Genomic DNA, 19,783 nt, shown 5'->3' on the forward strand with positions numbered 1-19,783 from the left:
CGTGAAACGGCGGGGAAAAGACAATTTATTTGATAAATGGTGTGGGTTCAAGTGAATATTCATGGGGGCTCTTTAAACAAAGGCAAAACAGCAATGACCTTAGAAAATAAATGTAGGGCGTCGTTGAGACTTCAGCGGAGGGGAAGCCTTACAAAGCAGGACGTGGAAAGCGCTGGAGTCATAACGGAAAAGATGGATCAATCTGACTACGCTGAAATGAAGAGCGTCGCTTCCTCAAAAGACACCGCAAAGAGGAGGAGAAGGCAAGCCACAGGGTGGGAGAAGATGCTTTGGACACAATTATAGGACAAAGAATTATAAGAAGCCCCAACAAATCAATTTTTTAAAAAGAGAGAAATGAAAACATGCATTCACACAAATGTTTTTCATTATAGCCCCGAAATGGAAACCACTCAAAAATCCAAAAACTGTTTGGATGAACAAAGTGTGGTGTCCCTATCTATACAATGGAAGGCTATTAGGTAATAAACAGGAGTGAGCTGAGGACCCCAATCTGTCACCATGGGAACCGGGGGTGGGGGGCATCGACACCTGCAGAGGCTGGCCTGCTCTGCTGCACATGCCCCAGCACCTGCCTCAGTGTCTGGCATCCGAAAGGTGACACGAATGAGTCCTTCCATTATCTACTCTGGCCCTCGAAGCCCTCAGCCCCAGAAGACCCGGAGACCCTCTTCTCCCCACGCTGGGAAAGACCACAGCTCGGTGCCTGCCTGCCCTGACTGCCACACACAGTCGCCCAGCCATCGGACACCGTTTCCCTGGAGACAGCGCACAGCTTCTCTGGAGAACTTACCTGGATCTGGACTGAGCCTCCCCACGGAGGAGCTAGAGTGGGCAGTGATTTTAGAAGCATCTTCTGGGGCGAGGGGGGCGCCCCCTCCGAGAAGTGTGGTCCTGGCATCAGAGCTTGCTGGAGAGGTCAGGGTGGGCTTGGCCTGGGGGATGGTGCTGCTGGGAAGGAAGCGGGGGATGGGTCTGGCAATTTTCCTGATGGGACAAGGGGAGTCTGTGCTCAGCAATAACCGTTTCCATAGAGAATAGGTCCCCAGACGCTCTGCCCACAGCCTCTGGCGGGCCCGCTGTCAGCTCCTGGGAGTAAGGACTGTTTTCTAGGCCTTCTCGGTCTCCTGTGTGCTCAGGGCAGGCTGGGCACACAGTAAGGCCTCAAATGACTTGTGGGTTGGCAGAGAGGCTCCCTGGGCTGAACCTCATCCTCACCCCCAGCCAGCAGTGCCCTGGACCTCCTGTGGGGTGGGACAGCCCCACGCTAAGGTCAGCAGGATAGGAGGGGGCCGGGAGTCACCTGGCAGGGGCTTTGCAGTCCTGCGGGCTGGCGCTGCAGTTGGGGCTGGCCCCTGGGGAAGGCAGCTCACAGACAGTGTTCCTCTGCGCTGTGCCTGCAGGGAGGATGGTGATGCCTTCAGACTTGGTATTACAGAGCCAGAGGCTCCGAAATACGCCTTTTACCACCGCAACCCAGGAAAACACAGTGGCCATCTGCTGTTTGTGCCTGCCCAGCATCCGTTCCCTTTTGGGGTAAAGCCGTCCAATTTTCCCTGGAGAATTACACCTCCCAGTCTCAATGTCTGTGGTAGGGGGCTGGGACCCCACTTCAGGAGTAGCCATGGGACCAGGCTGGACCAATCAATCCATCCCATTCCTCTGGCCATGATGCACTGGTTCAGGGGTGGGCACATGACCCAAGACACGCCTATGAAAGGCAATTTCAAGATTTTATTTTGGTTGTTGAGAATGTGGGAAGGAGAAGCTGTCTTTCCACTAGGGTTGGGTAGGAAGCAAGCCAGGAGCTGCTGGTAGGTATTTTACAGACAAACCAACACATAGGGGAGTAGAGATGAGAGACGGGAAAAGACAGAGCTCCTGGATCCAGCCATGCCTTAAGCTCCACTAAGCTATCCTCAGACACTTCAGTTACATGAGCCAAAAACATTGTAACTTGCAAGCCAAAGAGTACTGGAGAATACTGGGTGGAAGCAAAAGTGGAGAAGAAAACACTTAGTGCTTTCAATCAAGTGGACTGGAGTTAGGAAGTTTTGGTAGAGGAGGGTGTGAGCAATGCTGACTTATCTATCTGCACTGTGGTGGGGTGATAAGACCTGGGCATAAGGTTCAAACACTGGATTAGATATTCCCTGCTCTGTGATCTTGAGCAATTAATTACCTGCCATCTCTAAACCTCAATTTCCTCACATAAAATGGGGCTAATACAGTCTTATGACGTCTGGAGAATTTCAGGGGAGAAAGCCTATGCAAGGTCTTAGTGTAAGGCTTAGCCATAAGCTTGATCTGAGACAGAAACTACTTTCCATTCTACAGTGGAAGAGACTGAGGTCCTGCGAGGTGCTCAGTGGGAAGTCCCACAGAGGAATCTAGAAGTTAGCCAGGCTTTCGCGGCCAAAGGTTGGAGCACTTCTAAAGCAGGGCTGAAAAAAAAAAAAAAAAAAAAAAGCAGTGCTGTCCAATAAAATATGTCAATCACATGTCATCATTTTAAATTTTCTAGTAGCCACATTTTAAAAAGTAAAAAAGAAACAAGTGAAATTAAGCAATACGTTTATTTAACCCAATATATCTAAAATATTATGCCAATAGGTAATCAACATAAAAAATAATTAATGAGATGTTTTACATTCTTTTCCTATACTAAGTATTTGAAATCGGGGGCATATTCTATACTGACAGCACATGTCAGTGCAACTGGCCACATTTTAAGCGTGGCCCGTGGCACCGCCTCGGGCAGCAGGTCTGGGGGCAGCAAAGAGAGGCCTCTGGCGCCACCGTGTGGCAGGTGCAGGAACACCGTCGAGAGAGCTTCGCCAGCCAGAGCTGGTCCACAGACTGGAGCAACAGAACTCAAGGCTACTTTTCTTAGAGACACAAGAGTTTCTGAGCTGAAAAGCCCCCATGCAAGGCCTTCTAGTCACACCTCTGCATTTTACAGATGGGAAGACTGAGGCCCAGAGAGGACTGGGAACACGCGCCACGAGGCAAAGCTGTACAAAACCCCAGGTACCTGATGTCCAATCCAGAGCACTTTCCACGCCACCACCTGCCCCTGCTTGTGGGTGGCGGGCTTCTGAGGGTCCCTCCGCTGAGGGTTCTGTGTGACCAGAGAGAATCCGGCCAGATCTGAACCCCACCACCCCCAGCTCTGATCTCCCTGTCACATCATTCAACACATATCTCTGAAGAGCAGATTCTGTGCCGGGTGTCTAATTAGGCAGCGGGGAGATGACCGTGGCCCTCACGAAGCTACGGCCTAGGGAGGGATACAAGCACCGACCACACCGAGACAGACACAAGTGTTCGCCTCCATGTCGAGAAGTGACCTGGGAGAGGTCGGGAGGAGATGTTTGGACAGAGAGCTGAAAGCAGAGTTGACTGAGTGAACGGGGAAGGAAGGGTGTCCCAGAAAGAGCGAACAGCATGTGCGAATGCGTGGTAGAGTGAGAAGCACGGTGCATCCCTGGACCAAAATGGGAAACCAGCCCTCATCTTCCAGGAAACTTCCAGGACAGAAACTTCAGGTTTCTTTCTTGTTTATCAGGCATCAAAGAATTTCTACCCTGATCCTCAAACCAACCCAAGACCTCTTCCAGCCAGGGCGGTGCCTGGGACTCTCTGAGCCTGGGACCTGAGGTGCAGGGAAGGGGCAGCAGGGGCCTCCGTTTGCATCCCTGGCATCATCGGGATAGGAGATGTGATCTGTCCAACAGGAAGGAGGAGGTGGGAGGTGGAGAGTCGTTGGGAGGTCTGCGGGGGGGAATCATTGGCACAGATCGTGGTCCTGGGTGGGGATACTCACCCTGGAACTTGACAACCATCCCTGTTGGGCAGATGGAGTGAGGGAGGCAGCGGGCACAGGAGTTGACGACTGATGTGCCACAGAACATGCCAGTCCGGCACTCGCAGACGCGGGTAGAGTTCCATGAGCATGGCTTCTTCTCCACGAGGTCGTCTAAGGGACACAGAGAAGGGTCACCGGGGACAGAGGGAGGGCAAGGGAAGGGACTCAGAAAAGTCCCAGGGACAGTCCAGCACATGAGGGAGGATGCTGCTATGGCATTCTGTTGGGCGGGGCAGCTGGTATGCCCAGCCCTTCCTTCCAGAGTGTTCCTGATGTGAGCACTAGAGGGCAGGCGGGGTCCATGAGGCAGCCTCCACCTCCCAGCCTGCATCCCTGGAGATGACTAAAATGGTATTAAAAAGAATTGAATGTCCCAATATTAAAATGGGCAAAAAAGACATGGAGGAGCATTAAGTGCAAACTTCTCAGTGAAAGCAGCCAATTGGAAAGGCTACATACTGTGATTCCAACTACATGACCTTCGGGAAAAGACAAAACTACAGAGACGGTAAAAAGATCAGTGGTTGCCAGGGTTTGGTAGGGGGTGCGGGAGGGGAAGATGAATGGGCAGAGCACAGAAGATTTTTAAAGCAGTGAAACTATTCTGTATGATAGTGCAATAGTGGATAAATGACATTACACATTTGTCAAAAATCATAGAATATACAACACAAAGAGTGACCCTTAATGTAAACTATGAACTTTAGTTAATAATGCACCAATATTGGTTCATCAACTGTAACAATGTACCACACTAATGCAAGATGTTAATACTGGGGAAAAGTGTGAGAGCAGCATATGGGAAATCTCTGTACTTTCTGCTCGGTTTTTCTATAAACTGAAAACTGCTCTAAAAAAAAGTCTATTAAATTTTGGGGTTTTTTTTTAATGGGCAAAGGATTTAAGAAGACTTTTCTCCAGAGAAGATATACAAACGGCCAGTAAGCATATGAAAAGATGCTCAATGTCATTAGTCATCCGATCCATCTATGAGTCATCAAACCAAAACCACTATGACAGACCACGCCATATCCACTAGGGTGGATGGAATAAAAAAGATAGACAATGACAAGTGTTGGCGAGGATATGGAGAAATTGGAATCCTCATAGAATGCTAGCGGGAATATAAAGTAGGACAGAGCTGTGGAAGGCAGTCTGGCAGTTCCTCAAAAAGTTAAACATAGATTTACTATATGATCCAGCAATTCCACTCTTAGGTACATACCCAAGACAACTGAAAACTTATGTCCACACAAAAACGTGTACATGCATGTTCATTCCAGCATGATTCCTAATAGCCAAAAAGTAGAAACGACACCAATGTCCATCAACTGATAAATGGATAAACAAAATGTGTTATATCCATATAACACAATATTATTCAGCCATAAAAAGGAATGAAGTGCTGATACACACTACAACATGAATGAACCTTGAAAGCACTATATAAAGTGAAAGAAGCCAGACACTAAAAGCCACTTACTGCATGAGTCCATTTATATGAAATGTCCAGTGTAGGCAAATCCATAGAGACAGGAAGTAGATTAGTGATTGCCAGGGGCTGGAAGGAGGGGAGAATTGGGAGCTAAGGGGGTTTCTTTTTATTAGATAGTGGTGGTGGTTGCACATTGTGAATATAATAAAACCACAGCACTGTACACTTTATTTATTTTTTAATACATTTATTTATTTATTTTTGGCTGTGTTGGGTCTTCGTTGCTGCGCGTGGGCTTTCTCTAGTTGCAGCGAGCAGGGGCTATGCGGTGCGCGGGCTTCTCATTGTCGTGGCTTCTCTTGTTGTGGAGCACAGGCTCTAGGCACGCGGGCTTCAGTAGTTGTGGCACGTGGGCTTAGCTGCTCCGCGGTATGTGGGATCTTCCCGGACCAGGGCTCGAACCCGTGTCCCCTGCATCGGCAGGTGGATTCTTAACCACTGCGCCACCAGGGAAGTCCCACACAGCACTGTACACTTTAAATGATGAATTTTATCTTTAAAAAAAATCACTGGTAAAAATAATAATTAAAGAATGCAAATATCCCTGGGAAAACAAGAAGGGGCATTTTTGGTCAACCAGAAATGATGAAGACTTCTTAAATATGGAGGGCAGATGGAATTGGATGGAAGGAGACCACAGTCCAAAACGTACCCCATACGACTGATTATGCTAGGAGAGGCTCTGGGTTCTTGTCTCCAAGTGGGTGAATGGTAGGGGCAAGCGGGAGGGAATCCCACAAGGAGTGCAGCAGAAGCACCCAGGTGGGTGCCTCGCCCCACATTCCTCATCCAGTCACACCACAGAGCTAGAAGCCAAGCGTCTCCCCAAGGATACTCGGGTGAGGTGAGCTGGGCGGCGCCCCCGGGCTGGCCAGCCGTGGGGGAAGGAAGGGACCCTGCAGACCCAGAGCACCAGCCTCTGACAGATCCTGCCCGGCACCTCCACCCCACCCGCTCATCCTCGCAGTCCCCGGAGGTGGATTTCACAAGCCCCACTCGCAGACCCCCACCCTACCCCAGTCATCAGATCCCACGTGCAGAACTCGAAGTCACCACAGACCAGAAGAAACAAGCACCAAGAAAAAAGAGCCCCAAACTCAAACAGAACTAACGCTCAAGAACCCAGATAAAAGAGAAAACAGGACAAGCCTTTGGAATCAGTACAATTAATATCCTCAGACATGCAAAAGGAAATTGCAGCTATGAGAAGGAATCCCCTGGAGCACAGTGACGCGTTCCCCAAATCCTGTTTCAAATGGACTCAGAGGAAGACTACATTTCCCAGTCTCCCTTGCAGATGGATAGGCGGTCATGTGACTTGGCTCTGGCCAATGGGGTGTGGGCAGCAATGATTAAAAGACACACAGACACACACACACTCCTACGCCTGGCTCCTAAAACCATGTCGGGACCCCCTCCTCTCTCTTCCTTGTTGTAGTGACCCTGGTACAGCCCCTCACTCTCACCTAAAGCCTAGAAGCTGTACTGAGGAGAGAATAAAATCCTGATAATTTTCAAAAATCTGGCGACTCCACCTAAAGACAGTGGGTAGACATCCACGGAAAACAAAAGAAAAAAACACTCTGAGTAGCTGCCTGCATGTAATATCAAAGGCCTGGGCAGAGGCAGAAAAGACTGCGTGGGGCTTCCCTGGTGGCGCAGTGGTTGAGAGTCCGCCTGCCGATTCAGGGGACACGGGTTCGTGCCCTGGTCCGGGAAGATCCCACATGCCGCGGAGTGGCTGGGCCCGTGAGCCATGGCCGCTGAGCCTGCGCGTCCGGAGCCTGTGCTCCACAACGGGAGAGGCCACAACAGTGAGAGGCCCGCGTACCGCAAAAAAAAAAAAAAAGACTGCGTGGACTTGCCAATTCCCTAGTTGGGGGAATGAGCAGAAGCTCCAGGAGTGGGGGGCACCCCTTTCTAGGTAGCAGGAGCTTGGTAAAGACCATCTGACAGAAGAGAAGGCAGAGCCCCGCCACCATGACAACACCCATCTCTGGCTGCTCTCTGGCCCCCACCCAGGCCGCCCTCAGGCTCCTAAAACGAGTTTCAAAGGTAACAGTCAGGATTCCTCAAGAAATTAAACATAGAATTCCCACATGATCCAGCAATTCCACTGCTGAGTGGGTAAAGAATTGAGAGCAGGGACTTGAACAGCTATTTGTACAGCTATGTTCATAGCAACAATATTCACAATAGCTAAAAGGGGTAAGCAACCCAAGTGTCCATGGACATCAACGGATAAACAAAATGTGGTAGATCATCCAATGAACTACCATTCAGCCTTCAGAAGGAAGGAAATTCTGACACATGCGACAACACAGATGCACCTTGAAGATATTACGCTAAGTGAAACAAGTCACAAAAGGAGAAATATTGTATGATTTCACTTCTATGAACATCCTAGAGTAGTCAAATTCATAGAGACAGAGAATAGAATGGTAGTTGCCAAAGGCTTGGGGTGAGGGTGCGGGGAGCGATGAGGAACTAGTGTTTGATGGAGAGAGAGTTTCCATTGGGGAAGATGAAGAAGTTCTGGAGCTGGGTGATGGTGATGGTCACCCCAAAATATGAATGTACTTCATGCCGCCGAACAGTACATTTTTAAATGGTTAAAATAATAAATTTTATGTTACGTATATTTTACCACAATTTTTTTTTAAAGTAATTCTTGGGAATTCCCTGGTGGTCCAGGGATTAGGACTCAGTGCTTTCACTGCCGTGGCCCAGGTTCAATCCCTCGTTGAGGAACTAAGACCTCGCAAGCCCTACCGCACAGCCAAAAAAAAAGTAACCCTGAGAATCCCCAGTTGATGCTCTGAGCTGGGAAGACAAACTCAAGGCCAGTGAGATGGGGCAAGTGTGAAGGAGAAATCCCTCACACTGTATCAGGGACAGAGTTGCTGCCCCGGCTAAGCTCAAGCAAGAAGGAAAAGTATAAGAAGGCGACAGTGCAAACATGCTATAGCAGGAAAGATGGAAGGGAGGGAGGAGGGAAGACAAGAACAAGAGAAAGATCTAAAAAAGATAGGAATATAGTTTGCAAGGACAAAGAACCCAGTCTGCAACTAACAAGCAATCCCAGGAGTGCTTCACGCTATAAATGAACTTAATAAGAATAGCAATTCAATAAAGGAAGAGCTCAAAAAAAAGATGATGTTTTAAAAGGATGAGATAAGAAGGGAGACTGCAGAGCAAAAGAAAACAAATTGAGATGCACAACACCATAATTAGAAATTCAGTAAGTGAACTACCAGTGTCCTGGGGGCTCTGTCTTGCCCTGGGCAGCAAGAAACAAAAAAGATTAGACAGAAAATTGAGTTAACGGCATGAAGAAAAGATTGAGAAAATACCGGTGAATGCAAGGTAAAAAGACAGATATTAATGCAATTAATGAAGATGATAGACAAGGAGGAAAGGCAAAGACAATCAAACATAAGAATAATTGGTATCCATCAAGTTGACACTGAGATATATCTGTTTAGCAGAGATAAAATCCATGTCAGTTCCCCTGAAATGAAGGAAGAACTAAATCTGCAGATAGAAAAGACATACCAGATACCAGGAAGATTTGTTGCCAAACAATTAATATCAAGGCATATTCTGGTTAAGTTTTTGATCCTTATGACTAGAGAAAGAATGATTCTTGCAGTCACCTACAAAGAGGGGGAAAGAAGCTGACTGCAGACTCCTCCACAGCAATAACCATCACGAGAAGACAGTACACCAATGCCTACCAAGTTCTAGAGAAAATGTGTCCCAGACATAATATTATACCCGCCCAAGTTGTCATTCCAGTTTAAAAGCAACAGATATTCTCAAAACATGAAAAAAGTGAAGGAAGGTGCAAAGATGAGTCCTCCCTGAAAAGTCCACATGACAGTGAAACCTAACCAATCAAGTGACAAATCAAAATGAAAAAATCAGGAATGAGAAGCTGTGATAAATGGACGCATAGGGCACAATGAGTGAATTTAAATAGCAAAATAAAACTAACATGCCAAGGGACTTAGGGCTACAGAAAAGATGATAAACATCATAGACTATGACGAAGCAAAAATAATGTAAGCAATAAAAGTCAGGAAGAGGATGGGGAGGCCAGCGAGCCATTCTTTTTTTTTTTTTTTTTTGCGGTACGCGGGCCTCTCACTGCTGTGGCCTCTCCCGTTGCGGAGCACAGGCTCCGGACGCGCAGGCTCAGCGGCCGTGGCTCACGGGCTCAGCCGCTCCACGGCATGTGGGATCTTCCCAGACCGGGGCACGAATCCGTGTCTCCTGCATCGGCAGGCGGACTCTCAACCACTGCGCCACCAGGGAAGCCCGAGCCGTTCATTTTTCATTACAGGGAGTCAAGCAACTCTCTGCTACCCCAAAATTGAAACAAGTAGAATATGACTGTACCAGAAGAGACAGTCATTCCTTAAATCATTCCTAGCCGCTTATTGATTTTCATCACCTCTTTTGTTAATTTCAGAGGGGTTTTTTTTTTAGGAACTACTGTCTCTTGTGATAGTTTAGCTTCTTCACTTTGGCTCCTTCTTCCTCTGATATATTTGAATAAAGTTAACTACAATCATTTTCACGCCATAAATAGTATGATCCCATCCTCTTAAAGATTCCTTCTTTCTATGTGTGTATAGTCTGTCTGGCTACTAACCTACCCATTCTTCTCTCTATAGAGAGGGACAGAGAGGTGTCAGTCACCCACTGGTGGGGGAGGGGCAGAGTTGACTTTCTTCCTTACACTTGTGTATTGCTTGAATTTTTATGATGGACGCATATAACTGTTGTTTAATAAAATGTGGTCGTTAATTTAAAATTTTTTAAAGACATACCAGAGAAATGCTAACATAAACAAGAATGGCAATATTAATATCAAACAAAAATGGAATTAAGGCAAACACATTATAAGAAACAAAGAGGTGTATTTCATGTTGATAAAACATCCAGCCCACCAAGATAGCAATGATACTCATCAACATTGTACCTAATAACATAGCTTTGACATGGATAAAGCAAAACTAGAACACAATGAAAATCTGATGAAAAACAAGCATATTGGGAGATAGATTTTAACATGTCTATCTCAGAAACCAACCTCTGTGAAGGTGACAAAATAAATAAGGATGCATATTATTAAAATAACATAATTAACAAGCTTGATCATATACGTATACATGGAATTTTGTACACAACAAGCAGACTACGCATTTTTCCCCCCAAACACACTAAACATACTAAAAAGCATGAAAATGTATTAGTCCACAAGAAATCTCAACAAATTTCCCCACCTTACCCCCCAAAAAACCCAACAAACGTGAGATAGCACACAAACCGTATTCACTACCCACAATAAGAAATTAACGAAGAAAGCACGCATTGAAGAAGTTCTCCTGGAGGCACTGTGGTCTTAGGGAAAGAACACAGCCCTTCGTGTCAAACCAGCAGCTAAAACTCTAGTGCTGCAAATTACCACAACATTGTAATTTTGGAAAGGCCCTTAACTTCCCTAAACCTCAGTTTCCTCACTGTAAAGCTGGGATAAGAAAAGAATCTTCCCCTAGGGGTTTAGCAAAGATTAAACTTAATACGTGGGACTTCCCGTGCACCACAACTACTGAGCCTGCACTCTAGAGCCCACGAGCCACAACTACTGATACCGCATGCCGCAACTACTGAGCCTGCACGCCTAGAGCCTGTGCTCCGCAACGAGAGGCCACCACAGTGAGAAGCCCACGCACCGCAACCAAGAGTAGCCCCCGCTCGCCGCAACTAGAGAAAGCCCATGCGCAGCAGCGAAGACCCAACGCAGCCGAAAATTTTTAATTAATTAATTATTTTTTAAAAAGTAAATTTAGTACATAAGTATGAGTCCCTCCCTTGAGGAAACTTGGTAACTAAGTCTCTCTAAAAAGTATGGATGCAGGGAATTCCCTGGCGGTCCAGTGGTTAGGACTCAGCACTTTCACTGCCGAGGGCCTGGGTTCAATCCCTGGTCAGGAAACTGAGATCTCACAAGCCGCACGGCGTGGCCAAAAACGAAAAAAAAAAAAAAAGTATGGATGCAAAAGATCATGGTTGATATCAATTCACAAATCCAGAGGGGGTAAACTGAGGCACCAGGGGGCTGATTCAGAGTACAGGCACCAAATCTTTTTTTTTTTTTTTTTTTTTTTTGCGGTACGCGGGCCTCTCACTATTGTGGCCTCTCCCGTTGCGGAGCACAGGCTCCAGACGCGCAGGCTCAGCGGCCATGGCTCACGGGCCCAGCCGCTCCGCGGCATGCGGGATCCTCCCGGACCGGGACACGAACCTGCGTCCCCTGCATCGGCAGGCGGACTCTCAACCACTGCGCCAGCAGGGAAGCCCCAAGGCACCAAATCTTGATCCGCCCCACCTTTCAGATTCTCCGCCTCTGCTGCCTTCCCACCCCCTCGAGGCTCCCCATCCTCCCTGGAAGGAGCCCCCGGAAGAGAGACACAGCCCTTACCTCCAGAACAGCTCACACAGGCTGTGCAGCGGCCATTTCTGTCCAAGTAGTAGTCGGGATCACACTGCTTCCTGCAGTCATCGGGCCCCTCAGGGCATAGCTCCTTCAGGGAACGCCCTGGGGAAGAGAAGCAGAGAAGCTCCAGGTCAGGCCACCTTGGAGGGTCATTGCTGCTGGGGTGTGGGCAGGGCCTGCCTCAGAAAGAGGTGACTCAGAGGTGACAGAGGTGGAGAGAAATGAGCTCCTGAGGAACATCGTTCAAACCTGAGTTGTGGCACCATGGACTACTCTGTTATTGACTCAATTACTTCCCTTTTGTCTTGTTTAGGCCTGAGTTAGGCTGCTGTTCGTTACAACCAAAGGAATCTAGACCAGCCGATCTCAACATTTCTCGTGTCCCCTAGTCATTCTGGGAGAGCCTGTGGACCCTGCTCAGAATCACGTTTTCAAGTGCACAAAATAAAACACTTAGGATGACGAAGGAACCAGCTCTGTTGGCATACAGTTATCAAAGAGTTAAACAAAATAATTTAAGATGTAATACATGTGATTCTTTGTAAACTCATTAAATAAGAGCTAATAACTACCATAGTTTCAAAGTAGTGATGAAAATAAACAAGGTCTTATGATATCTGCAGCAGTTGTAACATACTATGAGAACACCTGGTTTCTACTGTTGGAAAAGCTGTAGGTTCTGCTAGTACGGCTGTGCTTTGTTGCCTTAATTCATAATGGAAGGAATTCATAAAGGGAATTTTTGTTAGAGGCGAATGAAAATAAGTGAACTAAATCAGGTTCATGGCTTCCCTGAAATCTACTCACGGACCCTTGGGAGTCCATGGACCACAGCTAAGAGTCCCTGCTCTAGAAGAACATGCAAGAACCTCTCAAAAGTACTAGCTTGATGGTACACACCCTCTAGCTCAGGAAACTTCAGTAGCTCCCCAGTGGGCTTTCAGAGAGGTAAATCTGACCCACCACTCCTTGCTGAAAACTTTCAAAGACTTCTCATGGCTCCCAGGAGAGAGGTCTAGGTCCTTACCATGGTCAATGCCCACTCATATACCCCGGCTCTATTCTCTAGCCACACTGGAGTCTCCCTGTTCCCCAAGGTGGCCATGCTCCCTTCTGCCCCAGGGCCTTTGCACAAGCTGTTCCTCTGCCAGGACTCTTTCCCCTAGTAAACTCCCACTCAGCCTTCACATCATAGTCAAGGCATCACTTCCTCAGCAACTTGGACAGGACCCCTGTTATAAACCGTCAGAGACCCACATACCTTGCTCTCTTACACCTAACTCTGTTGTAATTCCATATTTATTTAGAGGATAAACTTAGTGTCTGGATTTCCCACATGAGTGTCAGCTCCTCAAGGATGGATCTTTCCGTGTCTGCTCACCAGTGAGTCCCCCGTCACAGGGGCTGGCGCATATTTGATCAATACATGTTCTGACAACCTAAGCAATACAGACTCCTCAGCCCAGCACGCCCAGGCCTCAGTCTTGTCTGCGGACTCCTGGTCTGGCGTCATTGTACCTCATTTGCTTCATGTACTCTGTACCCCAGCCAGCCTGGGCCTCTCCCATCTTTTCTCTAGCACTCCTCAGATGTCCTGGAATGTTGTTATGGGTTGAATTATGCCCCCCCCCCAAAAAGTGAAGTCCTAACCCTCCAGTATCTCAGAATGTGATCTTATCTGAAGACAGGGCCCCTACAGAGGTCATCAAGTTAACATGAAGTCGTTAGGGTGGGCCCTCATTCCGTATGACTGGTGTCCTTAGAAAAAGGGGGAAAGTTTAGATACAGAGACAGATATGCACACAGGAAGATGCCCACATGAAGAGTGGAGGTAGGCTGCCACAAGCCAGGGAACCACCAGAAGCTGGGAGAGAGGTCAGAGCCTTGCCTGCAGCCTTCAGAGGAAGCACAGCCCTGCCAACACATTGGTCCTGGACTTCTAGCCTCCAGAACTGTGAGAAAATGAATTGCTGGTGTTGAAGCCGCTCAGTTTGTGGTACTTTGTTAACGGCAGCCCAGGAAACTGATATGAGAGATACCCCCTCCATCTCCATTTCCACCCCAGGGAACCCTTCGTATCTAGCCAGGTCCGGCTGAAACCACCCCCCCACCATGGACCTTTCCTGATCACCTGATCCTTTCCAGATTCCCCTCCTGGGTCCCTTTAAAATCGCCTCTCAGCACCAGGGGCTGTTCTGGCGTGAACTTTAGAAAACCCTCTGTTGCAGGATACACACTCACAGGTTCAGAGTAACTGAGTTGGGGGTCAGTCTGACTCACTAGACTCACACTTACTGACCACCAACTTCGCGCCAGGGACTGATTTATTTTTATTTATTTATTTGGCCATGCTGCAGCATGTGGGATCTTAGTTCCCTGACCAAGGACCGAACCCATGCCCCCTGCAGTGAAAGTGCGGTGTCCTAACCACTGGACCACCAGGGAAGCCCCCAAGCACTGATTTAAGAGATTGAAGGTGGAGGTCCCTGCCCTCATGGAACTGACACTCTAGCCTGGGAAAGAGACAGCACGTAAAGAAAGAAATTAGCGGGACTTCCCTGGTGGTCCAGTGACTAAGAGTCCGTGCTCCCAATGCAGGCGGCCCGGGGTTCGATCCCTGGTCAGGGAACTAGATCCCACATGCTGCAACTAAGAGTTCGCATGCCGCAACTAAAAACAGATCCTGCGTGCGGCAACTAAGATCCAACGCAGACAAATAAATAAATATTAAAAAAAAAGAAATTAGCAAGTGGGTTCAGACTTCAGAGACAGACTCCAAAGAACATACAGCAGGAGCTCAGGGAGAGGAAAGCAGTGGAGAGTGGAGTGACAGAGTGAGACAGCAGGGGATGGGGGGGGCCTACTGAGTCCCAAAGGACTGAAGGATGCAGCTGTGCAGGGGCCGGGGCGGGGGTGGGCTGGGAGCATTCCAGGCAGAGGTAATGGCCAGTGCAAAGGCCCTAGGGGAGGAAAAGGCGTGGCTTGTGCAGAGGACATGGGCCCTGGAGTAGAGGGAGCAGAAAAATGATGAGTGTTTATTGACTGCTAGTTTCTTCTTTTCCCATCTTTCACGTAGATCTTCTCCCCTGAGCACCACTTTCAGAATCAGAAACGAAATGGTTAAGAAAGCCTCAGGGGTTGTGCTGGTTCTGAGAACTGGTTCCCAAGTGTCCCTCTGTCCTAATCCTCCCAGTCTCCGCTCAGCGCCTTTCTGACTCCAGATGTTCTCACAGTTTGTCCTCACTTTCCGGTCACTACCTCTCACCTCTGCCTCAGCATTAGGCAGGCCGGCGCCAGCTGCTTTGGCCCCCGAAACTCCCACGGGCAGAACTGCTCTTCGTTGAGTCTGGGCCGCCAGCCCCTCCGCCCTGCCTTTCCCCAACCCCCTTCACCCCTTTTGCTTCCGCCAAATGGAGCCCCTCCCAGGTCTTGAATGCCCATCCTTGCCCACTCCAGGCCTTGGCATATTCTGTGTCCTCTAACCAGAGCACACCTCCTCCCCACCTTGGCCTGGCCAACCCCTGCTTGTCCTCAGGATGCCTTTGGATGCCACCTCCTCAAGGAAGTCCCCCCTGCATTTTCCAACAAGGTCAGGTCCCCCAGAAGTGTGTTCTCATGGTTCCCAGATGCTAACTGCCTGTTGCAGCAGACATATTTTGGAAGGACTTTTCAGCCCACAGGCTGCCCTTCTTGGAGAACTGCCCTCATTCCCCTGCCCCCGCCCCACTAGCAGTGGTCCAGGGCAGCCCTCGCCTTGGGGAACCAGAGCAGAGGTGGACTTCTGGACTTTTCAGAGCCATCAGATGCTTTCTTCTTGTGCTTTGGAATTGGGGCTGAAAGACATTTGTCGAGTGTCCCCCCTGTTGCCCTGAAGAAGGAGTGCAAATGGGGAGGGAACTGTGGACCAGCCGAGCTCAGCCAGAGCAGGGAGGGCAGGGGAGGCCTCTGCTTCCTCCTTGGAGAAACCCTCAGCTCCGCCAGGACAAGATGGGGTACACCCGCCTGGCCCCAAACAAACTGTGCTCTCTGCCTAATACCAGGCCTGGCTTCACATCATCCCCCCACGCCTGCGGGGGAGACCCCTCCTATGGGGGGTGAGTGTGGGCACAAAAGGTAGGGTGATCCAGGAAGGAGGGTGCAGAATAGGAAGGGGGTGTAGCCCGCACGCAGGCTCTTCACTGGTATGTCCTGCTGCCTCTCCAAATGCAATGCCTCGGGGTCAGCACCAAATAAGAGCGAAGGGCTCAGGACTCTAGTTAGACAGCCATGTTTGAGCCCCGCCTGAGCCACTTGCTAGCATGTGACCATGGGCAAATCCCTGATCCCCGCCGTGTGCAAGTTTCCTCTTTGGGGTTCCTATCAGGGTTCAATGAGCTAAGAGAGTTACAGGGCTCAGCACTGTGGCTGGCGTGGCACATGCTCCACCAATGATAACCATTGCTGTTGTTATGAGTCAGTAAGTGAGCTCCCCGTCACTGGGGGGTGTGTAAGCAGAGGGCTGGGGATCAACTGTTGAGGATGTTAGAAAGGGCATAACAGGCCTGGGTGGGAGGAGGGATCTGATGACATCTTCATTTCTCAATCTCAAAGGTCTCCCCGTTTCCTTCCTCTACCAACCAGCCCCGGTACACAGCTGAGTGCTGATTGCAGACAGCGGGCAAAATGTCAGAAATTTCCCCGAGAGACAAAGGAAGGGGTTTTTGTGGGTTTTTCATTTTTCCTTTCTTGCATGCCCGGAAGCACAGGGTCAATAAAACTCCAGCAAAATGCCCCGCCCACCACACCAGCATGGGGCGCTCAGCCACCCCCGGTCACTGGGCCTTGGAGACGGAACATGTGGGGGAAGGGAGCCCCCTTTTCCCAAGTTACAGCATCTAAGTGGAGGGAGCCTGAGACTGAGATGTCACCCTCTCTCTCCCCACCCACTCCCCATCAAGCCCTGCCAGGCAGGCATCAAGGGGGGCTGGGGGGCATGGGAAGGAAGTGCCTGTCTTTCTCCCTGCGGCTGGGATTGCAGGTCCTATGGAAAGTCACAGAGCCCTGTGGGCCACACCACTCAGGAACCCTGACCGCTGCTCTCCTGGGGAGATGCGGTGTTGTTTAAGCCCCCAGTCTGCGGCATTGCGGTATTTTGTTATGGCAGCCTGAGCAGACTGAGACAGATGGGTAGATGTATGGGGGATGGGTGGCAGAAAGAAAGGGAAGGGGGATGGGAGGCAGGAGGAGGGAGAGATGGACAGGTTAGTGAGTGAGTGAAAGAACAGCTAGGTAGACAGGCAGGTACGTGGGTGGGTGGGTATGTGGGTGGCCGGCCCTTAAGGCACTAAAGTCCCAAGCACTAAAAAAGCAGGGGAACCCACCTGTTACATACGTCAAGTCCAACACTAAACCAGAAAATAAAAGCGAGGCAGTCCAATGAAGTTCTACTTTTTCCCCTACAATGACTTCTTACAATCATTTTTGGAAATAAAAAGTATCAAATTCTCTCCCAAAATATTTCTCTTGGTCCTTGGTGGCCTGAGCATGGGCTGGGTCTGCGCTCATGGTGGAGCAAAGAGGCTGCAGGTCTAGGAACAGACTGACCAGGGTTGCTGCCCAGCTCGGGCCACATACCCTTGGCGATCTTGTGCATTGCGGCCTGTCGCCATCCTCCAGAGAGCAATGCTGGGCCCTCCACCTGTCCTGAAGACCCTTGCCCACTTCCAGTGACTTGCTGTCCTCAAAGCGAGAGGCAGTTATGATGAGCCCATAGGTGCAGTCCTCCCTCACACCCTCTGCTGGCATAACTAATGTCTTTCCTCCCGCATGAGTCCCTGTTCCCGGAGGTCAGAGACCACAGCTGAGCCCCATGCAGCTAAGGCCACTGGATGTGCCTTGGGACTTTGATAACAACCACAGGGGATGGGGATGCTTCATGACCTTGTGACCCTGAGCCTCATCTGCAAAGTGGGGAGAACAAGACCCATGCCTGTTCTGGAAGGATTTCCTGTTGGTGCCCTTCATCTACTCATGGGGCCCATCATTGTGCTGGGGGCAGGTGAGCCTTCCAGGAAGTGAGCTCTGGGCACGGAGACTGGTCCCCAAGTGAGCTATAGTCCTGGCAGCCCTGGGAAAAACGAGTTCCCAGGGCAGGAAAGCTGAGGCTTGCCAACTGCTCGTAGGTCCGGAAATGAGCGGCGGTCAGGGGGTGTCAATAGCCCAGGCTCTGGGGTCATAGAACCCTGGGCTCCAGCACCAGTTGGCTCTCCCATTTCCCAGCTCTGTGACCTTGGGCAACTTGCTTAACCTTGCAGCACCCCTAAAAGTCTCATCTGCAAAATGGCAATGACCAAGGATGATGGTGAAGATCCTATGGGAGGACGCAATGCGCGGGAGGCCTCAGACTAGTGTATATGCCGGGAGTATTCAACAAGGAGCAGCTGTTCATTAAAACCTATAGCCAATGGCAATGATGATGTTGGCTCAGGTCTTTCCCACTCACCAATCTCCCAGGAGTGTTGTAACCTGAGGACAAAACTCCCCTCTCGTCCCCATTCCCAACACCCCTACTCACACTCGGGGCAGCGGTAGCAGCACTTCCCGGCAGCCTCGTTGTAGTAGCGGCTGGAGTCCCCTCCACAGGCATCCTCGGAGACTCGACCCTGGAGGGTGAAACACACTGGTGAGACCAGGAGGGTCCCAGACACCCACCCTCCATCCTGCCCCTCAGGTCCCAGGAGGCCTGGTCTCCACTTGCTATCAGGCCAGGCCTGAGGTGGAGCCTCACGTTATAGAAGCCAGGACAGAAACTTCCTGGAACCCGCTCCACCTTTGGTCTTCCCAGCGGAGGTGGAGGCAACCCCAGCCTTCCATAACTCAAGCCCCAAACCTTGAAATCTTCCTTGACGCTCTCCTCCAGTACTCACACCCAGCCCATCAGCAAATTCTCTCAGCCCCTTCGGACCAACATCCCCACCTCCTCCACCTGGTCCCAGCCCCCAGCCTCTCTCCCTGGGAATAATTCAGTTGCTTCCTACTTGGCTTCCAGCATGGGCCCAGCAATAAGAAGCTCTGGTAAACTTGTCTGTTGATGTCTAGCACTCATGCAGAAAAGCACACAGATCTCAAGTATATACACACTGAATTTTTACAGCATAAACACATCCTGCCACCAGCACCCAGATCCAGAAACAAGATACTAGTACCCAGCAGCCACCTCCTGCCCCTTCCCGCCACGAAAGTCCCACCTCCTGCCCCTTCCTGCCACGAAAGTCCCCCCCGCTAACCTGACTTCTACACCAGAGATTTGTTTTGTCCACTTTAGAACTTTACCTAGATAGAAACGTACACCCTGGCAACTGGCTTTTTTAACTCAAAATTCTATTGTGAGAATCACACACATCGTTGCAAACAGCAACCATTCATTCAAGTTCACTGCCTTGCAGTATTGCATCCCATGAATATGTACAATTTATCTACTCTACACTTTTTTTTTTTGAAGATGTTGGGGGTTGGAGTTTATTAATTTATTCACTTATTTTTGCCGTGTTGGGTCTTCGTTTCTGTGCGAGGGCTTTCTCTAGTTGCAACGAGCGGGGGCCACTCTTCATCGCGGTGCACGGGCCTCTCACTCTTGCGGCCTCTCTTGTTGCGGAGCACAGGCTCCAGATGCGCAGGCTCAGTAGTTGTGGCTCACGGGCCCAGTTGCTCCGCGGCATGTGGGATCCTCCCAGACCAGGGCTCGAACCCATGTCCCCTGCATTAGCAGGCAGATTCTCAACCACTGCGCCACCAGGGAAGCCCCTCTACTCTGCTCCTGATGGACCTTTGGATTGTTTCCACTTCTTTGATCATTATGAATAATCCCACTAGGAACCTTCTTGTACCTGTGTTTTGGTGCACATATGCACACATT

At 49.6% G+C, this 19,783-nt stretch overlaps 1 protein-coding gene across 1 annotated transcript in view; it reads right to left on the reverse strand.

The window, feature by feature from the left end:
- TNFRSF8 (TNF receptor superfamily member 8) overlaps positions 1 to 3,950 on the reverse strand; it is a 31,937-nt gene extending 27,987 nt beyond the window's left edge. Inside the window, exons 1-3 of the mRNA XM_060142819.1 lie at positions 3,848 to 3,950; positions 1,325 to 1,418; positions 815 to 972 (exon numbers count right to left, since the gene is read on the reverse strand). Of these exons, the coding sequence (XP_059998802.1) occupies positions 815 to 972; positions 1,325 to 1,418; positions 3,848 to 3,935 (340 nt within the window). The 5' untranslated portion in view covers positions 3,936 to 3,950. The remainder of the gene's footprint in view (positions 1 to 814; positions 973 to 1,324; positions 1,419 to 3,847) is intronic.
- Between the last annotated feature and the right edge of the window lie 15,833 nt (positions 3,951 to 19,783).

This window comes from Lagenorhynchus albirostris, chromosome 2, assembly GCF_949774975.1.
Source record: "Lagenorhynchus albirostris chromosome 2, mLagAlb1.1, whole genome shotgun sequence".
NCBI lineage: Eukaryota > Metazoa > Chordata > Mammalia > Artiodactyla > Delphinidae > Lagenorhynchus > Lagenorhynchus albirostris.